This window comes from Hevea brasiliensis, chromosome 10 (genome assembly GCF_030052815.1).
Source record: "Hevea brasiliensis isolate MT/VB/25A 57/8 chromosome 10, ASM3005281v1, whole genome shotgun sequence".
In the NCBI taxonomy this organism is placed as follows: Eukaryota; Viridiplantae; Streptophyta; class Magnoliopsida; order Malpighiales; family Euphorbiaceae; genus Hevea; species Hevea brasiliensis.
Genome location: NC_079502.1, coordinates 92,017,045 through 92,040,967, shown reverse-complemented (window position 1 = coordinate 92,040,967; position 23,923 = coordinate 92,017,045). Strand labels below are relative to the sequence as shown.

Here is a 23,923-nt window from a genome sequence, read left to right as displayed (position 1 = left end):
AGGGGGAATCAGAATCAACCCAATATACCCCAGTTTTAGATCAACGCAGAAACTGAAACTCGATCCCCAATCCGATTTATGGTTTGTACCGGCCGGGTCTAAAGGCAGGTTTAAGAGTTGCTCAGCTAGAGCTTCCCATTGTAGGGGAGTGCCCACATCATCTTCTGAGGAAGAAAGAAAGCGGTTTCTATGAAAGTAACTGAGACGGAAAGAAAAGGAGAGGAATGGAAAATTGAGAGAGAATAACTTTTGAAAAATAATATTTAAAAAAAAAAAAATAAATATGAAGACTTGAAGGTAGTTTCTCTGTAAGGCCCATGAAGGTGGTCTTGGTCTTTCTCTGTTTTTGATATAAAACCAAACACAGGAGAGTCATATTTTGCAAGTCTCGAGAAGTCCTTGGCCTCCTGGCTTCTTGTCGTCTGTCTCCTAAATTTCCATACACAGTCTCAGCTCTTAAAATCTGAAAATCTTGTTCTTGTCTTGTTTTGTTTTTGGTTATCGGAAATGAGTGACCCCAAGTATGCTTATCCTTACCCTGCTCAAGGTACCATTTTCTTTTTGAGTATACAATTTCTTGATTGTGCATACATGTTTGTGACATTTCTTCCTTGAGATTTTGATGGGTTTCGCCTGATTTGTCTTATTGGTGAAGAATTCTTCACTTCTCGTTTGGTTTTTCTTTCCTTTCCCTCCCACACCCCGGCCCTTCTCTTTCTCTCTCTTCTTTTCTTCTGAAAATAAATAAATAAATTAAGTGTTGTTTGTTGCTTTGGGTGGTTGATTTTGTTGACAGGATATTATCAAGGACCCCCAGTGATGGCCCCTCCACAATATGCTGCACCACCACCCAGAAGAGAGCCTGGTTTCCTTGAAGGATGGTAATTTCTTCTACCCATATGATTTTTCCACACGCATATTTTGCTTCTTATTTCCCCTAAAAAAACTAGCTAAAACTTCACATATTTTTCCAAGAAATTTAGCTTTGTTTTGGCTTTATTTATTGTCGAATCTTGATTATATGCTTGTTTGTTTCCCTTGTTGTTGATTACTACAGCCTTGCAGCTTTGTGTTGCTGCTGCCTTATTGACGAGTGTTGCTGTGACCCATCCATCATCTTTGTTTGCTGATAAAGTTGTAACTGCTTCTTCCACAGAATAATTAATTCTAGTTTTATAATCATGTGTGGAGTTGTTGATCTATAACATTTCAATATAATTATGTATCACGTTTGTGTTCAAGTCTTTCTCTATGCTTCTTTGATCTCTGTTTCTGTAGTAGTTAATACCATAGTTATTAAACCGACCCTGGAGATTGATCCAATTGAGGATAGGATTAATAGGATTAATGGTTATTGGTTCAATTGACGAGTCAACGATTTAATCGATGAGTGAATCATTCAATCAATGTTATTGAAAAAATTAATTAAATATATATTAATTATTATATTTATTAATATAATTTAATAATTTTAATTAAATAAGAATTAATAACATTTATTTTATATTTACATATATCTTAATAATATTATTAAAATTTATATGAAAATATTTAAATATTTTCATATAAATTTTTAATATTTTTATTCTTCAAATATAAAATAATATAATTAAATAATTTTCTTTAAATTCTGAGCATCTCTTTATCCTAAAACTAGTGTTATTAACCAATAAATTTGGCTTGTTAAGGTGAGTCAAATATTAAATCCAACTGAATTTGAATCAGATGAAAAAGTGAATAATAAAAAATAATGACCAGTGATCTGCATAAACAGTGAATAAAAATTTTAGGTCCAAAAGAAATTTATCTATTAAAATTTTTTTATTTTATATAATAAATTTTATAAAATAATATATTTGTTTACTTATTTTTATTTTTAATATATATTTAATATTTTATAAATATTAAAAGATATTTATATTCTTATAAATGTTAGAAAAACATATTTAATAATAATATTATTTTTGTATGAAATTTAAAAATATCATTAGATTATATATAAATATAATTGAATAAATATTAAAAGTTTAATGTTAAATAATTAAATATTAATTTTATAGTAATAGTTATTATATTTAATTAATATATTTTTATTTATTTTTTTATATAATTAATTTTTGATAATTCATTAATTAAAGTAGTGATTTATTGATTAAATGAAAAATTCATGATAACTAGTGATACTAGGGTATTTAGATTAATGACACGTGGATAAGATGTAATCATGTGGATAAGGTGTAAATTGTGGAAATAAGGAAATACAAAAATTTAGGGAATAAGGAAGGTTACGGCTACTTCTGGGTGATTCAAACAAAGGCTGGAGAGCGATCCTACTATTTCTCCTACAAGACAAGGGTTAGAGGGCCAAGGGAATGCACCCACTCAACACTTCGATACTTAATTTAGTATGAGATAAAAAGGAAAAGGAAAATAAGAATAAAGGAGAAAAGAGGTTCAAGAATGTTTTACCTATGGTAATAAATGCTTATATATACTGTGAGAAATTCAATAACAAATGAACACATCGAGGTCTATGCGAAGTGGGATTGTCTTATTCAATTAGATCTTTGCCTAAAGTCTAAATATGTCCTATTTTGAGGGTAATGATGGCTCTGACATACCCAAAATGGCAGTGATAGGAAGTCTACAAGGGGTATAGGCATGTTAGGGTAGGTGATAGATGAAGTCGACTTGTAAATAAGGGGTAAATAGTCCAAGAGGTAAGTGAAATGAGTGTTTGAGTTGTTTAAGCAGCACATGCTTTTGGCATGGAAATAAGGAAATACGAAAGCTTAGGGTACTTATATGACTACTTTGGATAATTTGGTGAAGTGTGAGGAAGGCTATGACTGCTTCTAGGTGGTTTAGATAAGGCCGGAGAGGGATTCGGCTACTTCTCTTGCAAGACTATAAAGGTTAGAGGGCTAAGGAGATACTTCCACTTGGCATTCCAATGCTTAAGTTAGTATGTGATAGAAAGGTAAAGCAATAAGAATAAATAAGGAAAGAGGTTCAAGAATGTTTTACCTGTAATAATAAGTGCTTATATATACTATAAGGAATTCAATAAGAAATTAACACATGGAGATCTATGCCAAGTGGAATTGTTTTATTCAACTAGGTATTTGCCTAAGGTTTGACTACGTCATACTGTCGCAAAGGTTTTGCTGTTGCCGGATGATTCTCACCGAAGTAGAAAGTGAGAAGTCGCAACTTTAATTTTAAGAGAAATTAAATAAAACCATTTATTTTCTATTTTTAAAAAAAATTAGAAAACCACTTCTAAAACAGAGATTCTGGTTCGGGAAGTGTGAGAAAGGTACTAGGCACCCTACATCGTCCCTCAACGAGAGCAAGTAGATTTAAATGATGTGCTCTTTATAACTTAAAGCCGATAACTTTTGGGATTAGAATTACGATGTTGGTTCTCATTGTTTATTAGAGGAATGTTTGATATTTCACTATTTCGGATTTTCCAAGAACACGAGTAAACGGGACGACCTCAAAGTGAGCTGGGATGGTGTCTATTAAATTTATTATACATAAATGTATTTTATTAGATTCTTCCCTCCTCGAAATTAGGGCTCTCATCCTGAAGAGGTATTACTTGGTCCCTAGAGATTCGTAATGAGTAAGAAAATGTAACGCCCCTGCTCCAACCACTAGAGGAATTGTCCGCTTTGGCCCACCCCATCCTGAGCCTCACGGTTTTGTCCCATAGGTGGAATGAAAAACTTTTCAAGAGGTCACCCATCCTAGGATTTCTCTCAAGCGAGCACGCTTAACCCCGGAGTTCTTCCAACTCTCTAGGCCATTCCACCAAAAGGTGTCTCTAGTGATCAATTTCCCCCATTTCAATGTATGATTTGGTTCATTCCTACCCCCCATTTGGACAAAGGCACCAGCAAGTCTTGCCCTCCCAAAAAATCACTCTAGCCGAGACCTTCCCTTTTTGCACGGGATGTTACAGGCCCACCAGCTTCCCCTTGGTTCATTCTCGAACCACACATCTACTAGAGGGGGTTCGGCTCTAATATTATCTATAACGCCCCTGCTCTAACCACTAGAGTAATTGTCCGCTTTGGCCCACCCTATCTTGAGCCTCATGATTTTGTCTCATAGGTGGAATGGAGAACTTCCTAGGAGGTCACCCATCCTAGAATTTCTCTCAAGCGAGTACGCTTAACCTAGGAGTTCTTCAATTCTCCAGGCCATTCCATCAAAAGGCACCTCTAGTGATCAATTTCCCCCATTTTAATGTGTGATTCGGTTCATTCTTGTCCCCCATTTGGATAAGGGCACCAGTGAGTCTTGTCCTCCCAGAGGACCGCTCCAGCCGAGACCTTCCCATTCTGCATGGGATGCTGCAGGAGGACTCTCAGCTTACTCATCATGCACCTCATTATTGGCATCCAAATAATTGAGGGTACGGTATGTGTAGTGAATATACATGAACCAGCACAGGTATAGATTTTCATTCCTTTTAATTAAGACTCTAATTCAAAAGGAATATGCTAATTAAGACCTAGAGAGTTCCCTTCATTAATAAGGACTCTCAGTTAATGAAGAAAAGTCCCATCATCGGTATAATTATCCGTAAAACCTTTATCCATATCATTTCATCTTAATCTATTTAATATTTTTGCCATTTTAATATTTTGTTTGATTGAACTGAACTGAAGGAAGAACTCTCCCCTAATAATATAAGCGTGTGGACTCCAAGAAGGACTCTCCATTGGGTCCCAATATACTCCCGTGAACCAAACATTTTGTTAAAAACAAGCGTTCGTAGGGTTTCTGTGAAAATAAATCAACATCAGGGATTTCGAGGAAATGACTTTCTCCCGATCTCCCGTGTTTATAAAAGATGAGCTTTACAAGAAAAATGTTAAACTGCGGGGATTCCAGGAAAGGATTCTCTCCCAATCTCCTGTATTTATAGAGGACGAGCTTTATAAAAATGTTACAACTGCAGGGATTCAAGGAAAGGATTCTCTCTCTCGAACTCCCGTGCTTATAAAGGATGAACTTTACAGTAGAAACGTAAAACTGCGGGGATTCAAGGAAATGACTCTCTCCTGAACTCCCGCTAAAAAGACAGGAACATTGGAAGAATGATATAAAGAATAAAACGATTCTTTGTGGATATGTGAAATGGCTAGTCGCATATTGTTTTCCGATCTCTCTCTCTTCCAATCTGAACTCTTTTATCACTCTCTTTATTTTCGATCTCTTGTTAGTTACCCAAACTCTCTATATCTACCTGAACCTATGTCTGATCTTCTCGCCCTTATTATTTTCGATCTCTCTAATCTAACCTGAACTCTTTATATTGAGCCAGATTCATTATGTCAAAACCTCCCACTTCTATTATTCCCGGTCTTCCTTATCAAACCTGAACTCTCCATGTCAACACTCGTATTTACCTCACTCCTATTCGAACTCTTCACTATCCTTTTGAACTCTAAGTGACATTTGTACCACTCGAACTCTTATTTTTACACTACTAAAAGTAAAGAGATAAACACTTTAGAAATGATGTATGTGTTACTGTAACAAGCAAAAAGTAATATTTGTAAGATAAGTCAATCTAACCCTAATTTACTCTAGAAGTTCGGAGCGATTACATGCTTTGAAAGTTCAGATTCTAGCTTACGTAACCAATATAGCTCAAAAGTACCTAATCGGAGGAAAGACTATCAAGGCACTTACCTATAAAGAACTGTGAAGGTGATGGGAGAGCTAATGCTGAGGTCTCGCTTCCAAATGAGGTTGCTAAGGCAGGGTCGACCAAGAGCACTTTTGTGATAACGAAAGCGAATGGGGCAGGATCCCACTGATGAATCAAGACTGGGCCACCGAGCTATTGAACAAATTTACTGAAGAAAGGGATTAGAATATTGGGACTTCTGGAAACAAGATTCTTTAGAAAACACATTTCTAAAACCTTTTTTGCACCAGTGATTCTATATTTTCGAAGAGAGGTAAAAACTAGTGATTGAAATTTAAAGATCGAAGAAAAAAGTATGAAGGAAACTTCAAAGACCAAGAATTTCAGACCAAAAGACTGATTCCAAAACCCCAGGTCAAGATTCCCAAAAACCCTAACCTCTTCTACAGTGAAGCATTCAAGTATTTATAGGGAACGGGGGTCTTCAAATGAATGACCAAGATTTCAGACGGCAAAATTAAAGGGTGTGGATTTAGAAGGACCAAATTCGAAGGTCAGGAATTAAAGAGCCAAAGAATTGAAGGCTAGGATTTAGCTAAGGACTCTTTTATCTTTTCTCTCTAATCCAACGGTTGAGAGTTTTGCCTTATAGAGTGAATTCAAAGGCTGGGAATGAAAGGTGCTGAACCTGTTATTTACTTTAATCTAATGGCCCAAAATCTGTCCTTAGCAATGAAATCAATGGTGTGGATTGAGATGTACTAGGATGCTTTAACCACCTCAGATCCAATGGTTCGGGTTCATCCTTACAAATGGGGTGGATGGTGGAGATTGGATTGTACCCTAAATGCTTTAATAAACTCAAATCCAATGGTGGGGGAGTTGATCTTGCAAATCAAGGGTCATGACTGAAAGTAATTTCTAAACTCTTTATTTCCCAAACCTTTCGATCTTTATTAGCCATATCTTGATCAATCCGATCTTTGTATCTTGTTCCCCTACCTGATCTCTCATTATGGTTGACAACTTTGAGACTTTCTCGTCTGACCTCTTATATCAACCCTTTCTATGTCCGCTGTCTTCTCGCTTCCCGATCTCTTTCCTATCCATCCTCTGCATTTGGTCTATGTCGGTGAACATGGAATAACGGGGAAGCATTAAATTCTCCACTTACTGATGAGCCACTTTGAGTTCTGTGAGCATTAAATGCCTAGGCCTATATATATACTAGGGAGTAGTAGGCTACCATTCTCACATTCTCACTTTCCTTCTCCGGTCAATTTCTGACGTGTCCTTCCTCCATGCCTTACATCTCTGGCGCTAATTTTCATCATGACAACCCTCTTGATCTTTTTTCGATAACTTCCTTTGCCTATCACTTGAAAATGGATGATATCGACGGTCAAAGAATTACGAGAACATCATTTGATGATGGCGAGGGAACTGGACTAAACAGTTGATCTAAGTCCAAAATGATTGCTGTTCCGATCTCTAATTGGCCTACCAGTCTAGGCCAAAAATCGATCTCGAGCTAGGGGACTGCTAATTTCAATCTTGATATTGCTGACAGCCTCTTGAAGTTCATTTGGCTCCTAACCATCTCAGGGGTCCCGATCAGAGCTCGGTTTTGGTCGATGACATCGACGATGAAAATGAGCTTTGCATATTCTTTACCATAGTTGATGAGAGCTACCTTCCCAATCTCCACGTATCTCTTGAACGACATCTTGAGATCGAGAGGTGTCCGAACTGTGGAGGTGTCTGAACTGTAGAAGTAGGATGTGTAGAATGTAGGGTAGAATGTAGGTACATCTGTAATTAATGATCGAGTTGGGGAAGACTGCCCAATAATGTAATCTTTTGGAAATGAAATGGACTTTTATTTAAGATTGACTCTATTTTATTTTATTTATTTATTTTTTTATTTATTCATTATAGTCTTTGTTGTTCGCATTATTCCGATTATTTTTTCGATCTCTTTTATCTAATACCTTCTTCAACCGATCACTTTTGTCCGGACTCTCTCTTACTCAATCTCTGGTCAGTCCTTTCAATTGGCCTCAAATGTCCGATCCTTACCCCTTTGGAATCTTATCTTGAAGTACATATGGAATTGGGATACAATTAAAATTTTCATTATCGATGCGCTACCTAGGGTCTCGCGAGCATTTAATGCTCGGACGAGTATAAATAGGAGGGGATTCAGTCATTTTCACACTTTGTTTTCCCCATTCCCTCAAGCCTCTCATCTTTCTCTCTCAATTTCCCTAACTTTTCTGATGTCGATTTGCAATCTGGTAATAATTTGATCTTTTTTCAGTCAGTTTTAACTTCATCACCTGAAAATGAGCGACACCTAGGGTCAAAGAGTTGCAAGCCCTCCCTCTGTTCACTTTTTGTGGTCTTCTGAAGAGGGTGATGAGGCCGGACTGAGTGGGTGATCCGAGCCTATTGTAGCTACCATTCCGATCGCCAGTTAGCCCACTAGGCCAAGCCAACAGCAGGCTCCAGTCACGAGGAAAGAGAATCTACTTGTGGACGAGCTCCCATCAATCCTTGGGATAGCCGATCTCGAATTAATTAGCCTAGAATTCAATCTCCCAACCGACTCGTTCGAGCACATTAGGTGTCACGGGGATCTTAAAGCCGATCACTTCTTCAATGAAGTAGATCTGATTATGGTGTACGAAGAGCAATTAAAAGCTGGGTTGCGATTTTCTTTGGAACAATTTTACAAGGGCGTTCTGAAGTATCACCGAGTTTGCGTAATTCAAGTACATCCGAACTCCTGGCAGACTCTGGCGGCCTTCAGAGGTCTTTGTCGAGCTAAGGGACTTGAGCCCACAGTGAAGGTCTTCGTCGAACTGCATAGGCTTGCTCGGTGAAAAGATGATGAATTTTGGTTCTTTCAAGCAAAGTTGAACTGCGGGCTCTTCACTGATCTCCCTTCCTCACTAAAAAATTGGAAAGATAAGTTCTTTATCCTTAGGAGTAAAGATCCTCGTGGTTTCATGGGCATTCCACGTAGTTGGAATTACTTGGTCCCAAAGCCAGAAAAGAAGATCACTCTAAACGAAGCTGAGGACGCCATGGTGAAGGAATTGAAAAACCAGGCGATCACTCGCAGATACTCATGTTCGGATGTGATCCTTACCAAGCTGAAATGGTGGATAATGAGTGTGATCGCCCACGAGAACATCTAGCTGCAACTCTCTGACCTCGGCCCCGGGATGAGTAAAACCCAAATCTTTAATCTCTTAGTCCTAGCGATCTCACTAACTTGCTTTTCTGTGCAGATATGGAAAAAGGTGAGGCTGCGAAAGAAGCTCGAAAGCGTAATAAGGAGCTCAGTAGGAAGTGCTAGAAATGAAAAGAGCTGAGACTTAGAAGAGAGCCCGAACTAAAGAGATGAGCTCCGAAGTTCAAATCCAAGAGCAATCGATCCCAGAAGTGCAGATCCTCACTCCTGAACCTCCTCCTCGATCAGAACCTCCTTCCCAACCTTTGGTTTCTTTGACTACAGAGGGCGGATCCTCAGGGTAGGGAGTTTCGTCTGGGCGACCTCTCTCGCAAGGTGCTAGAATACTACTCCAATCACTGGAGAAGAACAGATCGGTGCAGGGCAACCTTGACTTGGCGAAAGTTTTGAGCCCTATCATCTGCTTTCTTAAGGATCGAACCCAAATGGGCTCCAAAAGTATCAATGATCTTCTCAGCCTCTTAATGAGTTTGAGCTCGGAAGCGATGGTGACCTAGCACGCGATTAGAGAGAAGGTTTATCTTATGAAGAGGGAGATGTCAAAGACGACCCAAGATGCGGCAGCAGAGCAGAACCAACTCTCTACTGCAAATGCTCGGATCATCGAACTAGAACAACGAGCAAAGTCTCGTGAAGAGAGGGCAGCTCGGCTAGAGAAAGAACTCGACAATGTTTGGGCTAAGTTCTCCGATGAGATCAAAGCGAAGGAGGAGGAGGCTATGGTTAAGGAAGCTGGGGCTTATATGAAAGCCCATAGTGATCTCCTTGCCGAGCTCATCAAACGCTATCTCAAAGAGGACTTCACCTAGCTCGAGGAGCTTGCCCCGGGTGCCGAGGTTGAGAGCGAGGGTGAATAAGAGAGAGAGGAGGGAGTGAATGTTGAAAATATAACTGAAGATAGGGTTGGGGAAGACCCTCCCGCTGAATAACTTTGTACTCTCGTGAAATGAATAAACTATTTTGATGATCAATTTTCTTGATGAGATCGAAAAAATATCAGACCACATTAGATGCACAAATACTGAATAGATCAAAAAAATTAACTCTAAAATTATTAGTGCTCATGAAACTAATTGAGATCGAAAATCAATAAAATTGAACATAGAACTAGATGATCCTGAGATCGGTTATCAATCAAAGAACATGAGACCACGCCTTAAAGAGATTAGAAAACCATTGCACATGAACATGAGATAGGATTACCTTAAGACCGAATATTGATCGAAACTTGAAACATTTGAAGAGTGATTTGGAATATTATAAAATTGGAAAGGTGGCTTGAGATCAGACCATAAATGAAGTAACTTATTAAGATCGGGCAATGTTCAGATCAGAAATCCGTTCAAGAAAAGAACATTTTCATGAATTTTGAAATTGTATTACAACTTTTATAAATTGTGAATTTAATAGCGGGCTAAAATATGGTGTCTACACATATCATAAGGGTAATGATGGCTCTGACATACCTGAAATGGCAATGATGGGAAGTCTATGGGTGTAGGTATGTTAGGATAAGTGAAAGATGAAGCTGACTTGTAAATAAGGGGCAAACAGTCTAAGAGGTGAGTGTAGGGGTGAGTACTATTCGGTTTGAACCGAATAAACCAAATTGCCCTAATTCAGTAATTCAATTCAGTTTGGTTTTGCATTTTAAAAATTTCGGTTATTTTAATTTGGTTCGATTTTGAAGAGAAAAATCAGTTAAACAGAACAAAACAGAACCAAATTGCTTTATTAAATTTTAAATTACTTTATTTTTATAGGGATTTTATGAATTATATGTATTTATATATATATATATATATATATATATATATATATATATATATATATATATATATATATATATATGTATGTATTGTTTAATTTCATTGATTAATGGTTATTAGGTTCAAATCAAGCTCAACTCAGACTAAATAACTTGAAAATCAAGTCTAAATAAAAAACTCATCAAAACACAAAAATTGATCGATTTGAACCGAACTGAACCGAATTAGAGTGGTTCAGTTCGATTTTGTTTTTCATGCATTTCGATTTGATTCGATTTCTAAAATATATTAATTTGGTTAATTTGATTTTGACGATTTATTTTGATTCGATTTGGTTTGAACCAAATGCTCAACTCTAGGTGAGTGAAACGAGTGTTTGAGCCGTCTAACCAACACATGCTTTGGGCATAGATGTTATTGTATATTGAATATATATTTCAAATACTCATAATTAGATTCACTTAATAGGTAGGCCAATTTGGTCATGAGTGAATAAGTGATAGGGGTCGGCTTTGAGATTGGAAGGACTTGCAAGACGACTTATTAGAGTATGATGGGTATCCAATTGATTGTACTAGGGTTCTTTATGATATTTTATGAGCTTTGATGTGTTTAATATTAAATAGATACATGTAACCCATATTGGGTTTAATATATTACACCCCTGCAAGGTATTTGAGTGATAATGTATAATACAACTCCTTATGAAATACGTGACATTGATCTAAGTAGTCGGATAATTTATATTGTGTCAATTTATATTGTGTCAATTCATTAGCTCAATCCTTTATTGAGTCAAGTTTTAGATCAAATTTAATAGTTCCGTTTAAAATTATTCCCCTATGGAATTGTAGAAAATCTCTATTTTCTTTTCAATTCCATGAATTATAGTTGAACCATTTTTTTATAATTAATTTTTATTGAAATTTAAATTTAAAACTTCATAATTTTAAAAATAATTTTAATATCACAAAGTTGAAACTTACATTTGTAATAAATAATTTGTTACAAAATTTTCAATTGAATTATCACATAATCATACTTTATTTCTATTTTATTGAAAATCATTATTATTTTTAAATTAAAAAGAATTAAAATTTTTTATTGTAAATATAAAAATGCACAAAAAAAATTATTTAAACTAAATTCTTTTATTCTTATAAACCAAGTTGGTCATGTTGTTGGTCAGCTCAATGTATTATTTAATTGGTTAAATATATCAATGTGATTCATAATTTATTTGAAATGGATAAATTTGTGTAAAAAAAAATTATATATTATAAAATTCAAAGTTTAGTAGAAATTCAAATTTCTGGATCCAAACGCTAACGAAAATGAAAGACTGGGAGATTTCATTGTTCGTGTAGAATGGTGAAGATTCTGTTGATTATATTAAATAAAGGATTCATCATTTGTGGACAAGAATCTTATTTTGAAGATATGGGGAGGCATTTGGGTCCCCATTACTTTGAATTTTGAGTTGGAAGATGAGAGAAGTAATTGCGTCTTTTTCTTTATTCAAAATTGTGGGATCTCTTTTTGCATATACAAATAATGTAAGATGATGGTAATTTGTTTGATGAAAGGATCACTTATCCAGTTAGGAGTAGTATGATATTAAACACAAAGTGTGCGTGCATGTATGTGAGTAAAAATACAAGGCCTAGGGCTTAAGAACATTTAGAACAAAGCAAACCCGATCACCTAAAAAGAGAAAAGAAAACTTAAGGCTCACACAAGTTAGCCTCCTCATAAATAAGGCTCAAAGAGACATAATAACCCTAGCTAAACCAATCGATGCTTAATGAATAAAGTTTATGTACTAGTTGCCACTGGTCTCCACCATCTGGAAGAGGAAAGCAAGGTTTCACTATTGAAATAAAACAACTGAGGTGCAAGGAGCCTTTCAAGCCATTCGTAGATAACTTTCTTCCCAAAGCATCTATAAGGATCTCAAGAATCACTAAAAAACAAACCCTTTTCAATGACAAGTAGGGGTATAAACAAAACAAGTTGCTCACAAATTACTTAGGTAGGTATTTTTATCTATGTATTTTGAAATTAATCGATTCTATTGACTAGGGAGGTGACTATCTCCATAGCGCATCAATTATTATTTGATTATTAAATCTCCATTGAATATAAAAAAGGAATTGTTTAAATGTGTTCAAGTTTATGCCTCGCCCGTCTAATTGAAAAATAGATGTGTCATTATTTAGGTTGAAATGTTGAATAATTACATGATAAATGAATAAATGCATCCATAAACATTTAAAAATTGATTTGTCACTTTTTTAATTTTTATGAAAATTTATTACATTTTTAATTTTTTTTTATAATAATTAAACACAAAGTGTGCATATATGTATTTGAGTAAAAATACAAGGCCTAGGGCTTAAGAACATTTAGAACAAAACAAACCCGATAACCTAAAAAGAGAAAAGAAAACTTAAGGCTCACACAAGTTAGCCTTCTCATAAATAAGGCCTAAAGAGACGTAATAACCCTAACTAAACCAATCGATGCTTAAAGAATAAAGTTTCTGTAGTAGTTGCCACCAGTCTCCACCATCTGGAAGTGGAAAGCAAGGTTTCACTATTGAAATAAAACAACCGAGGCTCAAGAAGCCTTTTGAAGCCATTCATAGATATCTTTCTCCCCAAAGCATCTATAAGGACCTCAAGAATCACTAAAAAACAAACGCTTTTCAATGACAAGTAGGGGTATAAACAAAACAAGTTGCTTGCAAACTGCTTAAGGCTTAGCTGAGCTCAATCCTTATTTTTATACTTGTTAATAAATGAGTCGAGCTTGAGGTCAGTACTATTTAGCTCGGTTTATTCAACAAGCTTGTGAACAAATTGGTTTGTAAAAATATTTATATTAATTATTGTATTTTATTGTATTATAAATTATTTATGAATGTTTTAAAAATAATATATTGTTTAAAACTATGATAAAATGTATTTATAAAATATAGTTATTTGTAATTTAAATTTAATTTTTTATGAAAATTAAGTTAATTGTATATGAGAACTAATCAAAATTAAGCAATTTAAACTTTATAACCCTAAACCTAAACCTCATTAATTAAGGTGGTAAATGAGCTGAGGTATTTGTAAACTACTTGAGACTCAGCTCAATATAAGCTCGACTCGTTTTCTAAATGAGTCAAGTTTGAACTTATTAATATTCCTCTCAAACTTTAAAAAATTTCGACGAACTAAGCTTGAACTCTTTAAAATTTGGCCCAGCGTCATTCGTTTATACCCCTAGTGACAAGCGAGTGGAGTAGGAAGGCAGAGCTCAATGATGTCTCAATTTATTGTAACTTTAAGGGGTCGATGACCATTAAAACTAGATCAACTGTATGACCACATAGATGCCATCCTTGCGGATACATTAGTCCTAAGCTTTATTGATACCCTGTCCACTGAGCTACACACTTCAGATCTAGAAAATGTAACTAAGAGCAGAGCTTCTATGAACATAACTCCTCCATATAGATCTCAATAAAGCCCTCACATGCAAGCACAAGTATGCACAAAACAACCCAAAAGAACACTATCTACAACCCAACCTAGAGAAGGGAGGAGGGTGAAACCCACTCTTCTAAGTTGGGGGATTACCTTTCCCTTGCCTAGAAAGGGCAAATGAAGGCCATTGAAAGGTAGAATGCTTGGTAAAACCTAAAAAAGAAGAAAGAAAAAAAAAAAAAAAAAAGAGTTTCTCTTTCTAAGAAACTAGAGAGAGAGTTATAAACTACAACTACCGCTAAAGAAAAATGAAAATTAAAGACATGTTGAAAATGTCTCCAAAACTTAATAAAAAAAAATATTTATCACATGAAATGTCACTATAGTCACCTATCCTATAGTTTTTGGAACACATTACAGGTTCATCTCATGAGATGACTATTTTGTGATAAAAAAGTCCTTAATGAAAAATTACCTAATTATTAAATTATTTTTTATTTAAAAAGTCTCTAATAAGCTTATTTAGTATTGTTTTTTTTTGTCAAATGTATATTTTATTTGGGAGGCTCAAATACGGGCATTACTCAGAGTGAGCGATATCTTGGCCACTAGGCTATGTCTGGGCCGACCTTATTTAGTATAATTTAGAAACATTTTACTAAACGTTGCTAATTATGTATTTATGAATTAATGACTTTTTTTTTTCTATTTTCGTCCATGATAAATGTTCACCGATCAGTGACATTTTCTCAATGTGTGTGTACTAATTAATCACTTTTTTAAATTTCATCTTGGATGTGCGTTCATCAATCATTCACCTTTTTTTTTTCAATTTTTGTTCAAGTTATTTATTCATCAATTAGTAGCCTTTTTTTTTGTCTAAAATAATTATTCACTAATGATTCCTTTTTTTTTTCTTTAATTTTGTCCAAAATGTGATTATTCTTTTTACTTTTTTTTTTACATACTTTTCATTTATCCTTTAACTTTTTAATATGAGGATTATAAAAAAAAAATTCTTAAAATTTGATGTGGCATGCCAAAAGAAAACCTATTATTTCGAATAATTAATGTCAATAATTTTTTTTTCTTAATGTGTTAATTTAAATTTTTTTCAATTTTATAATCTTTTACATTATAAAAGTATAAAAAATGTTCTCTATTTTTAATTTTATAAAATTTTAATATATCAAAATTCATTGTCCAATGATATTAATAAATTTGCAAATTTTGAATTAAAATGCTAAATTTGCAATTTAATCACATTTCTTATTATGTATATTAAATCGTCTCCATTGAGATATGGAGTTTGAATTTCAATCACAATCCTCAATTATATTTAAAAAAAAATAATTATAATTGAAAATTAGATCTCGAGTTGAAATTGTTTTTTTAAATAATTAGCCCAAAGGTTAAATTCATCCCATTCTAGAGTGAAGAGTAAGATATTCTGAATAGCTAATGGAGTTAGTAGGTCCAATGGATTTGTTTTGATTTCAGCATAATAACCTTGAATGTGAAATACAAATCTTCACTTGTTATTGACAAGATATGCAGTAATTTTGGGATATTTGCAAATTTCTAATAGCTTTCACGGTTCAGATGCAGAGCATAATTTCGCACAAAGTCCTGTTGTTGACTCTGACTGGAAAAAGGAAAAGTTCATATATTATATTATTTTATAATATAATAAAATTCACTGCTCAATAAAACTGAAATATCAATGTAATTGAACCAAGGCAGACTTGTCAGATCACTTTGATAGCTAATTCACTCCAATACAGGAACCAGAAATATGCCAATACTCTAGTTTCATGAACATCCAAGTAGGAAACACAAGGAGTGTCGGTTCGACCCATGACTCAAAGAAGATGGAAGAACCTTGTGTAATAGACACCATATGTAGAGATATATACCACTGTACTTGGCAATAATGAAGAGAACCTTATTTCTTCATGACACTTCATGATCATGATTTTTTTTTTATTGAATTTAAGAGTTTCCATTTTTTAATGAACTTTATTAAGAATGCTCCTTGCAGGCACTTATAAATTCATAGTGATCAAGCGACTATTGCTTCATTCGCATAGATGGATGAATCTATGGGGGAAGAATCCATGTGGGGGTTCCTAACAATAGTTTCATGTGATGTTTTATCTTCACAACTGGCTCCACAGCCACCACAACCACCAGTCTCCACTGTATCTCCAGGCGCTTTGCCATCACTCTTGAACATGCTTCCACATCCACTGCCACAACCGCCACAACCACTACCACAGCCACCACTCTTTACCATACTTCCACATCCCCCACTACAACCGCCACCACAACCACCACTCTCCACTGTATCTCCAGGCGCTTTGCCATCACTCTTGAACATGCTTCCACATCCACCGCCACAACCGCCACAACCACTACCACATCCACTACCACAGCCACCACTCTTTACCATACTTCCACATCCCCCACTACAACCGCCACCACAACCACCACTCTCCACTGTATCTCCAGGCGCTTTGCCATCACTCTTGAACATGCTTCCACATCCACCGCCACAACCGCCACAACCACTACCACATCCACTACCACAGCCACCACTCTTTACCATACTTCCACATCCCCCACTACAACCGCCGCCACAGCCACCCCCACAGCTCCCACTTTTTACCATGTTTCCACATCCACCACCACAACCACCACCACAGCCTCCATTCTTTATTTCATCCACATTCAACTCCACTTTTCTTTCCACGTTTCCACATGCACCACCGCAACCACCTCCACAGCCTCCACTCTTTATGTCATCCACATTCACCTCCTCTTTGCTTTTTGCAGTAGTCTTTTGTTTGGTTTCTTCATTTAACCCACTGACCTCTTCAATATTACCATCCAACTCCAAATTTTCACTGTTAATAATGAAGCCCCTATCCCCTTTATTTTTCAAAATATCAGCAAGTATAAAAGCTGAAATGATTGCAGGCAACACCAACCATTCTTCTTTCACCTGTTAATTCGTTTTAAATTAAGGGCAATGCATAGAGAAATGGGGCCAAAAAGACCTCTAACTACAATTCTAATCAGATTTAATGAGAAGGCAAAATTGTACCTTGACAGACCCAGACTTCAAGTCGAGCAATGCCACTGCTTTACCATATGGATCCTCTGCAGAAAATTCAACTGCGGTGACAAAATCTTGTTCATTTCTTTGCTTCTCACAGCGTTTGGGCTCAAAATCCAGCTTTCTGCCATGAAAAACTTTTATCTGTACCAAGAAAATAGATATAATGAATGATCTGCTGGGCACCTGAACTGAAACGATAAAAGAATCTATAGCCAAAGAAAGTTAAAAAAATAATTAAGCAAAGTTGTAGAGGTGTGCATAAGCCAAATCAATTAAGGTGACAATCAGAAAATGCAAACCTTATCAACGTTGAGGAGAAAACTATGCAATGTAATATGCAAATCTCAAGCTTCTGGGTCAATTGAACAACCTACTTGGAGAGATTTTCATGATATAAAGTAACAAGCATGATTTACAACCAAATGGACAAAATTAACTGTAATCAAAAAGCTCATTTATGAATAAGAATACTTTATAATACACAGAAAATGATTCTAAAAGAAAACAGGTGATAGGCAAAAGATGATTACCGTCCTGCTGCCAATGAGATCACAGTAATGACCATCTTCATCAGATTTTGTTTTAAACTGAAGGCACCACTGAGAATCCATTAATGACCAATGAGTCCTCGTAAACTCTGCCAGTACACGTATCTCACCAGATTTCATAGAACCAACTACTTGCTTCTTAAGTATGCTCTTGTCGGTTGTCTTTGCCACTGTTGAGTCCCTGGAACATAATCCAAGCCAGTAAATAACACAACTAGGACTTCAGAATACAAAGCAACATACCATTTCAGAGCTACCAGTATCATATATCACTGGGAAGATGCACATGCATACATTTTTGCCAAAGTATTCTTACAATCCATCTTGCATAAAGTCCTTTGATCTAGGAGATACAGTCTAAGACATACCAGACACGTATCATAAATCAGCTAATTTGCCATGATGAATTAAAAATATTCCTAAATGGAGTTTCAATAGGAGAATGAGTCCTGAAACCATCAACTAGCTTGTTTCTTCATGCAACCATACATGGTCATATGGTATTTGAAATTTGAATGTTAGGTTTGTCTGATTAGTCAATCTAAGGTTTCTTTAGTAATATGCAACTAAAGCATTACAATAACTTTGTGCTAGCTGGTATATGCATTAATGTCCCTCAACACGCAAGGACCTAACAGATAGTTTAGGATAAGACGTAGACACAAGGATACCTCATTTGCAGGCTGATGACCTCCGCATCATTTTCATCAGTGATGTGTGTCCAAACTTTAGCATGTTGAACCCTTCCAGAAAGAGGGAAAAAACAAGTTTTTGAAAGTGATTTTGAACGAACCATGTGAAGTACATATGGTGATTGGATGGGAACAGTCAATGAGACAGCAATTCGTAGGCAGATCGGCTTTGAGCTCAAATTGCCAGAACTGGTCTGCAATTCCACCCATTTTTCAATTGAAAGTTTAGAAACTGGATTCAGATAGTCTTGCAAAGATAATGAAGCAGTACCCATTGTTCTAAATGCCTTGTTTACTAGTAAGTTGGAAGATGAATGTGAAATAAGTTCAAAGAACAGCTCTCCCTTAGGTTCACACTGGAAAGAAGCAACCTGTTTTTCTTCAGATTCTGACAGAATTGTTATTTTCTGCTTAGCATTGAAGAATACATCAGGCTGCTTTTTACTAAATCTGACAAGAAGGCATCCCTTGTGCCCCTCTGGTATGTTTTTAACTCCCACAATCTCCAAAAGGACCTGCAGTAGTAAAAAAAAAAACCAGAAAACATTTAAAAAATGAGACTGAAGACTGAAGATACTAGATGGGAATTGAAGTCTTTGGAAGCTACAGTGATTGCCCCTTAAACTACTTTTAATTGATTAAGATTGCAGCCAATGGTCAGCAGAACACCTCTAAGTCATTGTCTGTTAAAAAGAAAAAAGAATACAGTACAAGCACAGATTATAGCTATTTTAATGACAAATAATGCAAACCGAGATTAAGCACAAAGGATTGACATCAATGCCTATTTCTTTCAATTTTCATCTTACTTAGATGAGATCAAGAATTTGAAATGGATAAGTAACAAGGATCGTGAAAACTACCTCCACAATTTTCACTTCTGGAAGTTGAATCATCTTTTGACATTCATGTGATGCTAGTACATCTTTTCTCAAGAGAGTTGGCAGGAATGGAACTCTTGTGAGAGGAGATGGTTCTCTGCCTCTATACATTGCACCTGCCTTCCAATACCTTGTCCCAAATGTCTCTTCCCACTGCTTGGTAGTTCCAGAAAACCCAACATCTAGCTTCTTTCCTTTAGTCCTGTCTGAATCCATGTCATCATGCTCTAATATATTGCCAAGTGCTTCAATCAAATCTTTACAATAAGAAATAGGATGCAGCTGGTGTGTGTGCCAGATAAGATCAATGTCATAAGTTGGAACACAAAAGCGGTTTATGGATCGTTCCTTATTTCTCTTAATTAGATGCAAAAACCCCTTATATCTGGCCACAGCTTCTTCAAGAAAAATATCATAGTTAATATGAGGTCTGCACACCTGTCACAAATGGAGCAAAAACACATCGACAATAAAAGGGGAAAAAGTCAGGATGACAGAAACCATGAGATATGTGTGGGAAGCATCATCCATGTGAAGAGGATTTCCCTTGATGCCCTTACAAATGCATAGACTAATTGAGCTATAGAAAGCCTTAGTCCAAATAATACTAGAATAAACATGTTGAAAAACTGGAAAACCATTGAAATATTTGAGAAAACTTTATAGAATTGTTACATATATATATAATTATATTTCTCAATTGAAAGTTGATTTCAACATCAAGGCAAATTACATAGTTCCTGATCTATACTATTCATCAATAAATTCAAAGATAGTTAATACCTGATAACAGAAAGGACTCTGCCTTTTAACTGCTGAAACCAAATCATATTTGGTGCATTTTTCAGTTGCCAAAAGTTTTTCATTGGTAGCTGCAGATAAAGCTCTGGTCAAGTCAAAGTCATAAGGCTCATCTGGATACAACTTTTTCCAAATTTCTTGAGTTTGCTTTCTGCAGACTCCTTTAACAGAAGATGCAACATTAGAATTGTCCAGTATCCTTCCAAAAAGTTCCTCACAATCAGTTTTGTACCTTACCTGAATGCAAAGCCATGAAACAGAAATTAGCAACTCAACATGGAAAGCAAAATTTATAAATCTGTATATTACATATATTTCATTTCAGAAACCTACTGGATTCAGCCTATGGCAATGCCAAACCCACTCGCTATCAAGAGGCACAACCAGTGGCCCTTCAGAAACTGGTGACTCAGAGTGTTTGGCAAGCAAGGGAAGCCAACAAGCATTGTACCTGAAATAAACATTTCTAAAAATCAGAACTTTGTAAGCAAAATACTTCCATGCCAAATCTAAGATGCAAAGATAAGCAACATAATTACATGCCAAACTGTCCAAATTTTTAAACCATGACTAATTGCCTTTGGAAAAAAATCCCATGAAACTTACAGGTGGATAATCTCTATCTAATTTTGAAAATCATTGCAAATATCAAGTTGCACCCCAAAGTAAAGATACACAACTTGTATTGCAAAATTCTAAGTAATTTTGAACTTAGACATACAAAAATTCCCAAATGAATGCACAAATGACAAAAATACACGATATGAGATGACCAAAACCAGAAAAACCAAACATCTGTCCATATCATTCTGCAACAAATGAACTGAAAATTGAATATCGGAAAAATTAAAAATAAAAAGATGTGCCCAAGTCATAAAAGCCAACTTCAGGAATTTGATTATAGATGCATACCTATAGATGGCCCATTCAAGAGTAGGGCCTTCATAGAGCCAACGATTCTTATTAACAGCTGCAAGAAACTGAAGCTGCTGCTTGGCTGCAGCCAAAAGGTCCACACTTATCGCTATCTTCTGCGCTTCAAGCCACTCTAACTCTTGTTCCATCTCCATTTCTTAAGTATTTCCTAATTAAATAAACTCCATTCAGCAATCACACAACATAATAAAGCAGTAATTTGGTGGTTATTAGCATACAACATAATTTATTCCACGTATCATAATCACATCAATAAATTAGACAGCCAGATTTATTAAAATTTGAAATACTAATAATCATACCTGATACAATACAAACATATAAAAATCTAGCAAATTTCAGTGTACAGAAAATGCAATTTGCAAGGGCTTTGAAAATTAAGAATTATATTCGTTTGAACTTTGATTTAGTTTCAATTTGATAAAATGCACAACCAGTAAATTAAATTAAGGCTGAATTATCCCAGAGGAGGACTGTTTGTTTTGTAAGAAAATAAATTTAACGGACAGAAAGGAAAGTTAAAAAAGAAAAAATCAAATGGAACTCGCATGTGATGCAGTCAACGTTTGCGCCTATACAAGTTCTAAATAGAGAAATTTCAAACAGCCAAAACTTCAAGTTTTACTCTTCTCCCGCTTTATTTTATTAAGAAACCAAACACAGCATAATCTGCTACGCGCAACAACAGTAACCACCGAAGCAGAATAATTAAATCAACAGGAATGACTTTCAATTCCACTGAAATGGAAGAGGTCCGTCATCTATGGTAGCTAAAAAATGATTCAACATTACCAGAAAGTAGAATGATCTTCCAGTTGTTCTTGTCACCGAAGAAAGCTTGGTGATCTCCGGCAACAGTTTCCGGCCCGGCGAGAGTAGGATTTCTATGTGTAATGATGCTATTGACTATTGAGAGAGTTTGATGAATTTGCAAGTTTTGGATTACTCTGTAAGGTTGAAGACAGGCATTAGATTATGAGTGGCTAATAACAGTCGTACGGTCCAAATGACCAAAGTACCCTTTCTGCGAAGGAAGAAGGAAAGAATAATAGAAAACTATTGTCGTAAAGAAAGTTTCGTTTTGTTAATTTTTTTTGAAAAATTATTATTTGATGAATATATTTTAATAAAATTAATTATTTATTTTTATATTTTAAAAAAATATTATTTAATTTTATATTTATTTTTTTTAAATTATTTGATTTTTTATTAAATTTTTTTATTATTCATATTATTTAAATATTATTTAATCTCTCTATTTTAAAAAAATTAATTATTAATTTATATATTTTAAAAAACAATAATATTTAATTTATCTATTTAAATGAAACTAATTGTTAATTTATATATTTTGAAAAATATATTACTTTAAAAATATAGAAATTTTATCATGTACAAATTATATCTAAATTTATATTTTTTTAATTTTTAATTTTTTAAACATAATCTTTATGTTTTTCTACAGAAAAATATTTTTTTTATTACTTAAAAATTTAAGAAATTAATTAACTTTTTTAACAGACAGTTTGTATTATTTTTATTAACAGATAAAAATAAAAAGAGAATAAGGGAAGAAGATATAAGTATAGAGAAAAATAAGTAATGAGAGAGAAATAAAAGATGATAAGAGAGAAATAATAGGGAGAAGATTATGGTAGTTTATGTATAAAAAATAATTATGAGATTAAATAGTTAATAGAGTTAAATTATGGAGTCTAACTATGTGTTTTTCTAAAATATAAGGATTTACAAATTAGTTTCACTAGAATAGAAGAATTCAAATAATAATTTGGTATTGACTATGAAAAAATTAATGAAAAGATTAAATAGTTTAACGAAAGTAAAATACATGAGATAAATAGTATATTTTTCAGAATATAAAGATCAAATAATTAATTTCATTAAAATATATAGATTAAATAATAATTTATCCTTTCTTTCATTTGAAAAAATTAGTTTGAGATGCAATTACCTCTATAATAAGTTTCATGATTTTGTCCAAATATGTCACGACCCAACATATGGGCCGGACCGGCACTAGGACCTGGGCCAGCCTAAAGCTCCTGAGGCCCGTAGTAAGCCTAACTGTTCATTAACCCAACTCTAAGGCCCATTTGGGCCCAGTATCAAGAAAACAAACGGACAGAGTCCGGCCATAAAATGGACTTTCCAACGGGGAGTTTTCGACTCACCCGACCTGTAAACACAATAAATACTCAATTGGGGAGCTCAGCTCACCCTCCACATACTCATATCCTCATAATAATAAATGGGAGCTCAGCTCCCTCATCCAATCCATCAAACATGCATATCATTATACGTTTACAGGTCCAACATGATAATAATATTACAGACCATAATTAATAAATACTTCTAACACATGCGGAAATTCTAGGAGTAAATAAAATTACACAAATATTGATAAATAACCTGCGAAGTAGAAAAGTAGGTTAACCCATAATAAAATATCCTCCTGTGGCCTGTAAAAATTTTTGAACAGGAGTGAGCGTTCGACTCAGAGAGTAAAATATCAATTTTAACCATAATCTCTATAACTATCTAAAATTAATGCACCCTGTAGAGTGAAATGCAACATCAACAACATTTTCACATCATAACATCAAAAAGGTAAATTTGGAGCACTCACGCACCCTGTAACATCAATCATAATATATGGGAGCTGATCCCCTATACAGCTCTCTTAAATCCAACCTGGTGCCAGCGAAGAACTCAGCTCGGACTTCCACTTAATAACCAAATCGAGGGTCT

The 23,923-nt window shown here is 34.9% G+C and overlaps 1 protein-coding gene and 1 long non-coding RNA gene across 2 annotated transcripts; one reads left to right on the top strand and one right to left on the bottom strand.

Annotated features, from left to right (window-relative positions):
* The first annotated feature begins 246 nt into the window (after positions 1–246).
* On the top strand, positions 247–1,241 carry LOC110639895 (uncharacterized). Its single transcript, XR_002491987.2, has 3 exons — positions 247–547; positions 797–881; positions 1,058–1,241. It is a non-coding gene; the product is annotated as an uncharacterized LOC110639895 (long non-coding RNA).
* A 14,641-nt stretch (positions 1,242–15,882) lies between these two features.
* On the bottom strand, positions 15,883–22,123 carry LOC110639908 (glycine-rich domain-containing protein 1). Its single transcript, XM_021791022.2, has 9 exons — positions 21,947–22,123; positions 21,131–21,302; positions 20,552–20,669; positions 20,201–20,455; positions 19,400–19,855; positions 18,516–19,051; positions 17,827–18,025; positions 17,282–17,437; positions 15,883–17,179 (listed from the first exon to the last, which is right to left on the bottom strand). Exons 2-9 carry the CDS (start codon positions 21,286–21,288, stop codon positions 16,238–16,240), a joined length of 2,820 nt encoding a protein of 939 aa, XP_021646714.2. The 5' UTR covers positions 21,289–21,302; positions 21,947–22,123; the 3' UTR covers positions 15,883–16,237.
* Positions 22,124–23,923: the final 1,800 nt, after the last annotated feature.

What these genes read in the sequence shown, in the direction of transcription:
- LOC110639908 (XM_021791022.2), bottom strand. Translation starts at nt 21,288, where the DNA reads ATGGAGATGGAACAAGAGTTAGAGTGGCTTGAAGCGCAGAAGATAGCG. An exon ending in CTTGAATGGGCCATCTATAG is followed by an intron (nt 20,670 to 21,130) that starts GTATGCATCTAT and finishes TGTTTATTTCAG; the next exon opens with GTACAATGCTTGTTGGCTTC. An exon ending in ATCTCATTGGCAGCAGGACG is followed by an intron (nt 17,438 to 17,826) that starts GTAATCATCTTT and finishes TTCTTGGTACAG; the next exon opens with ATAAAAGTTTTTCATGGCAG.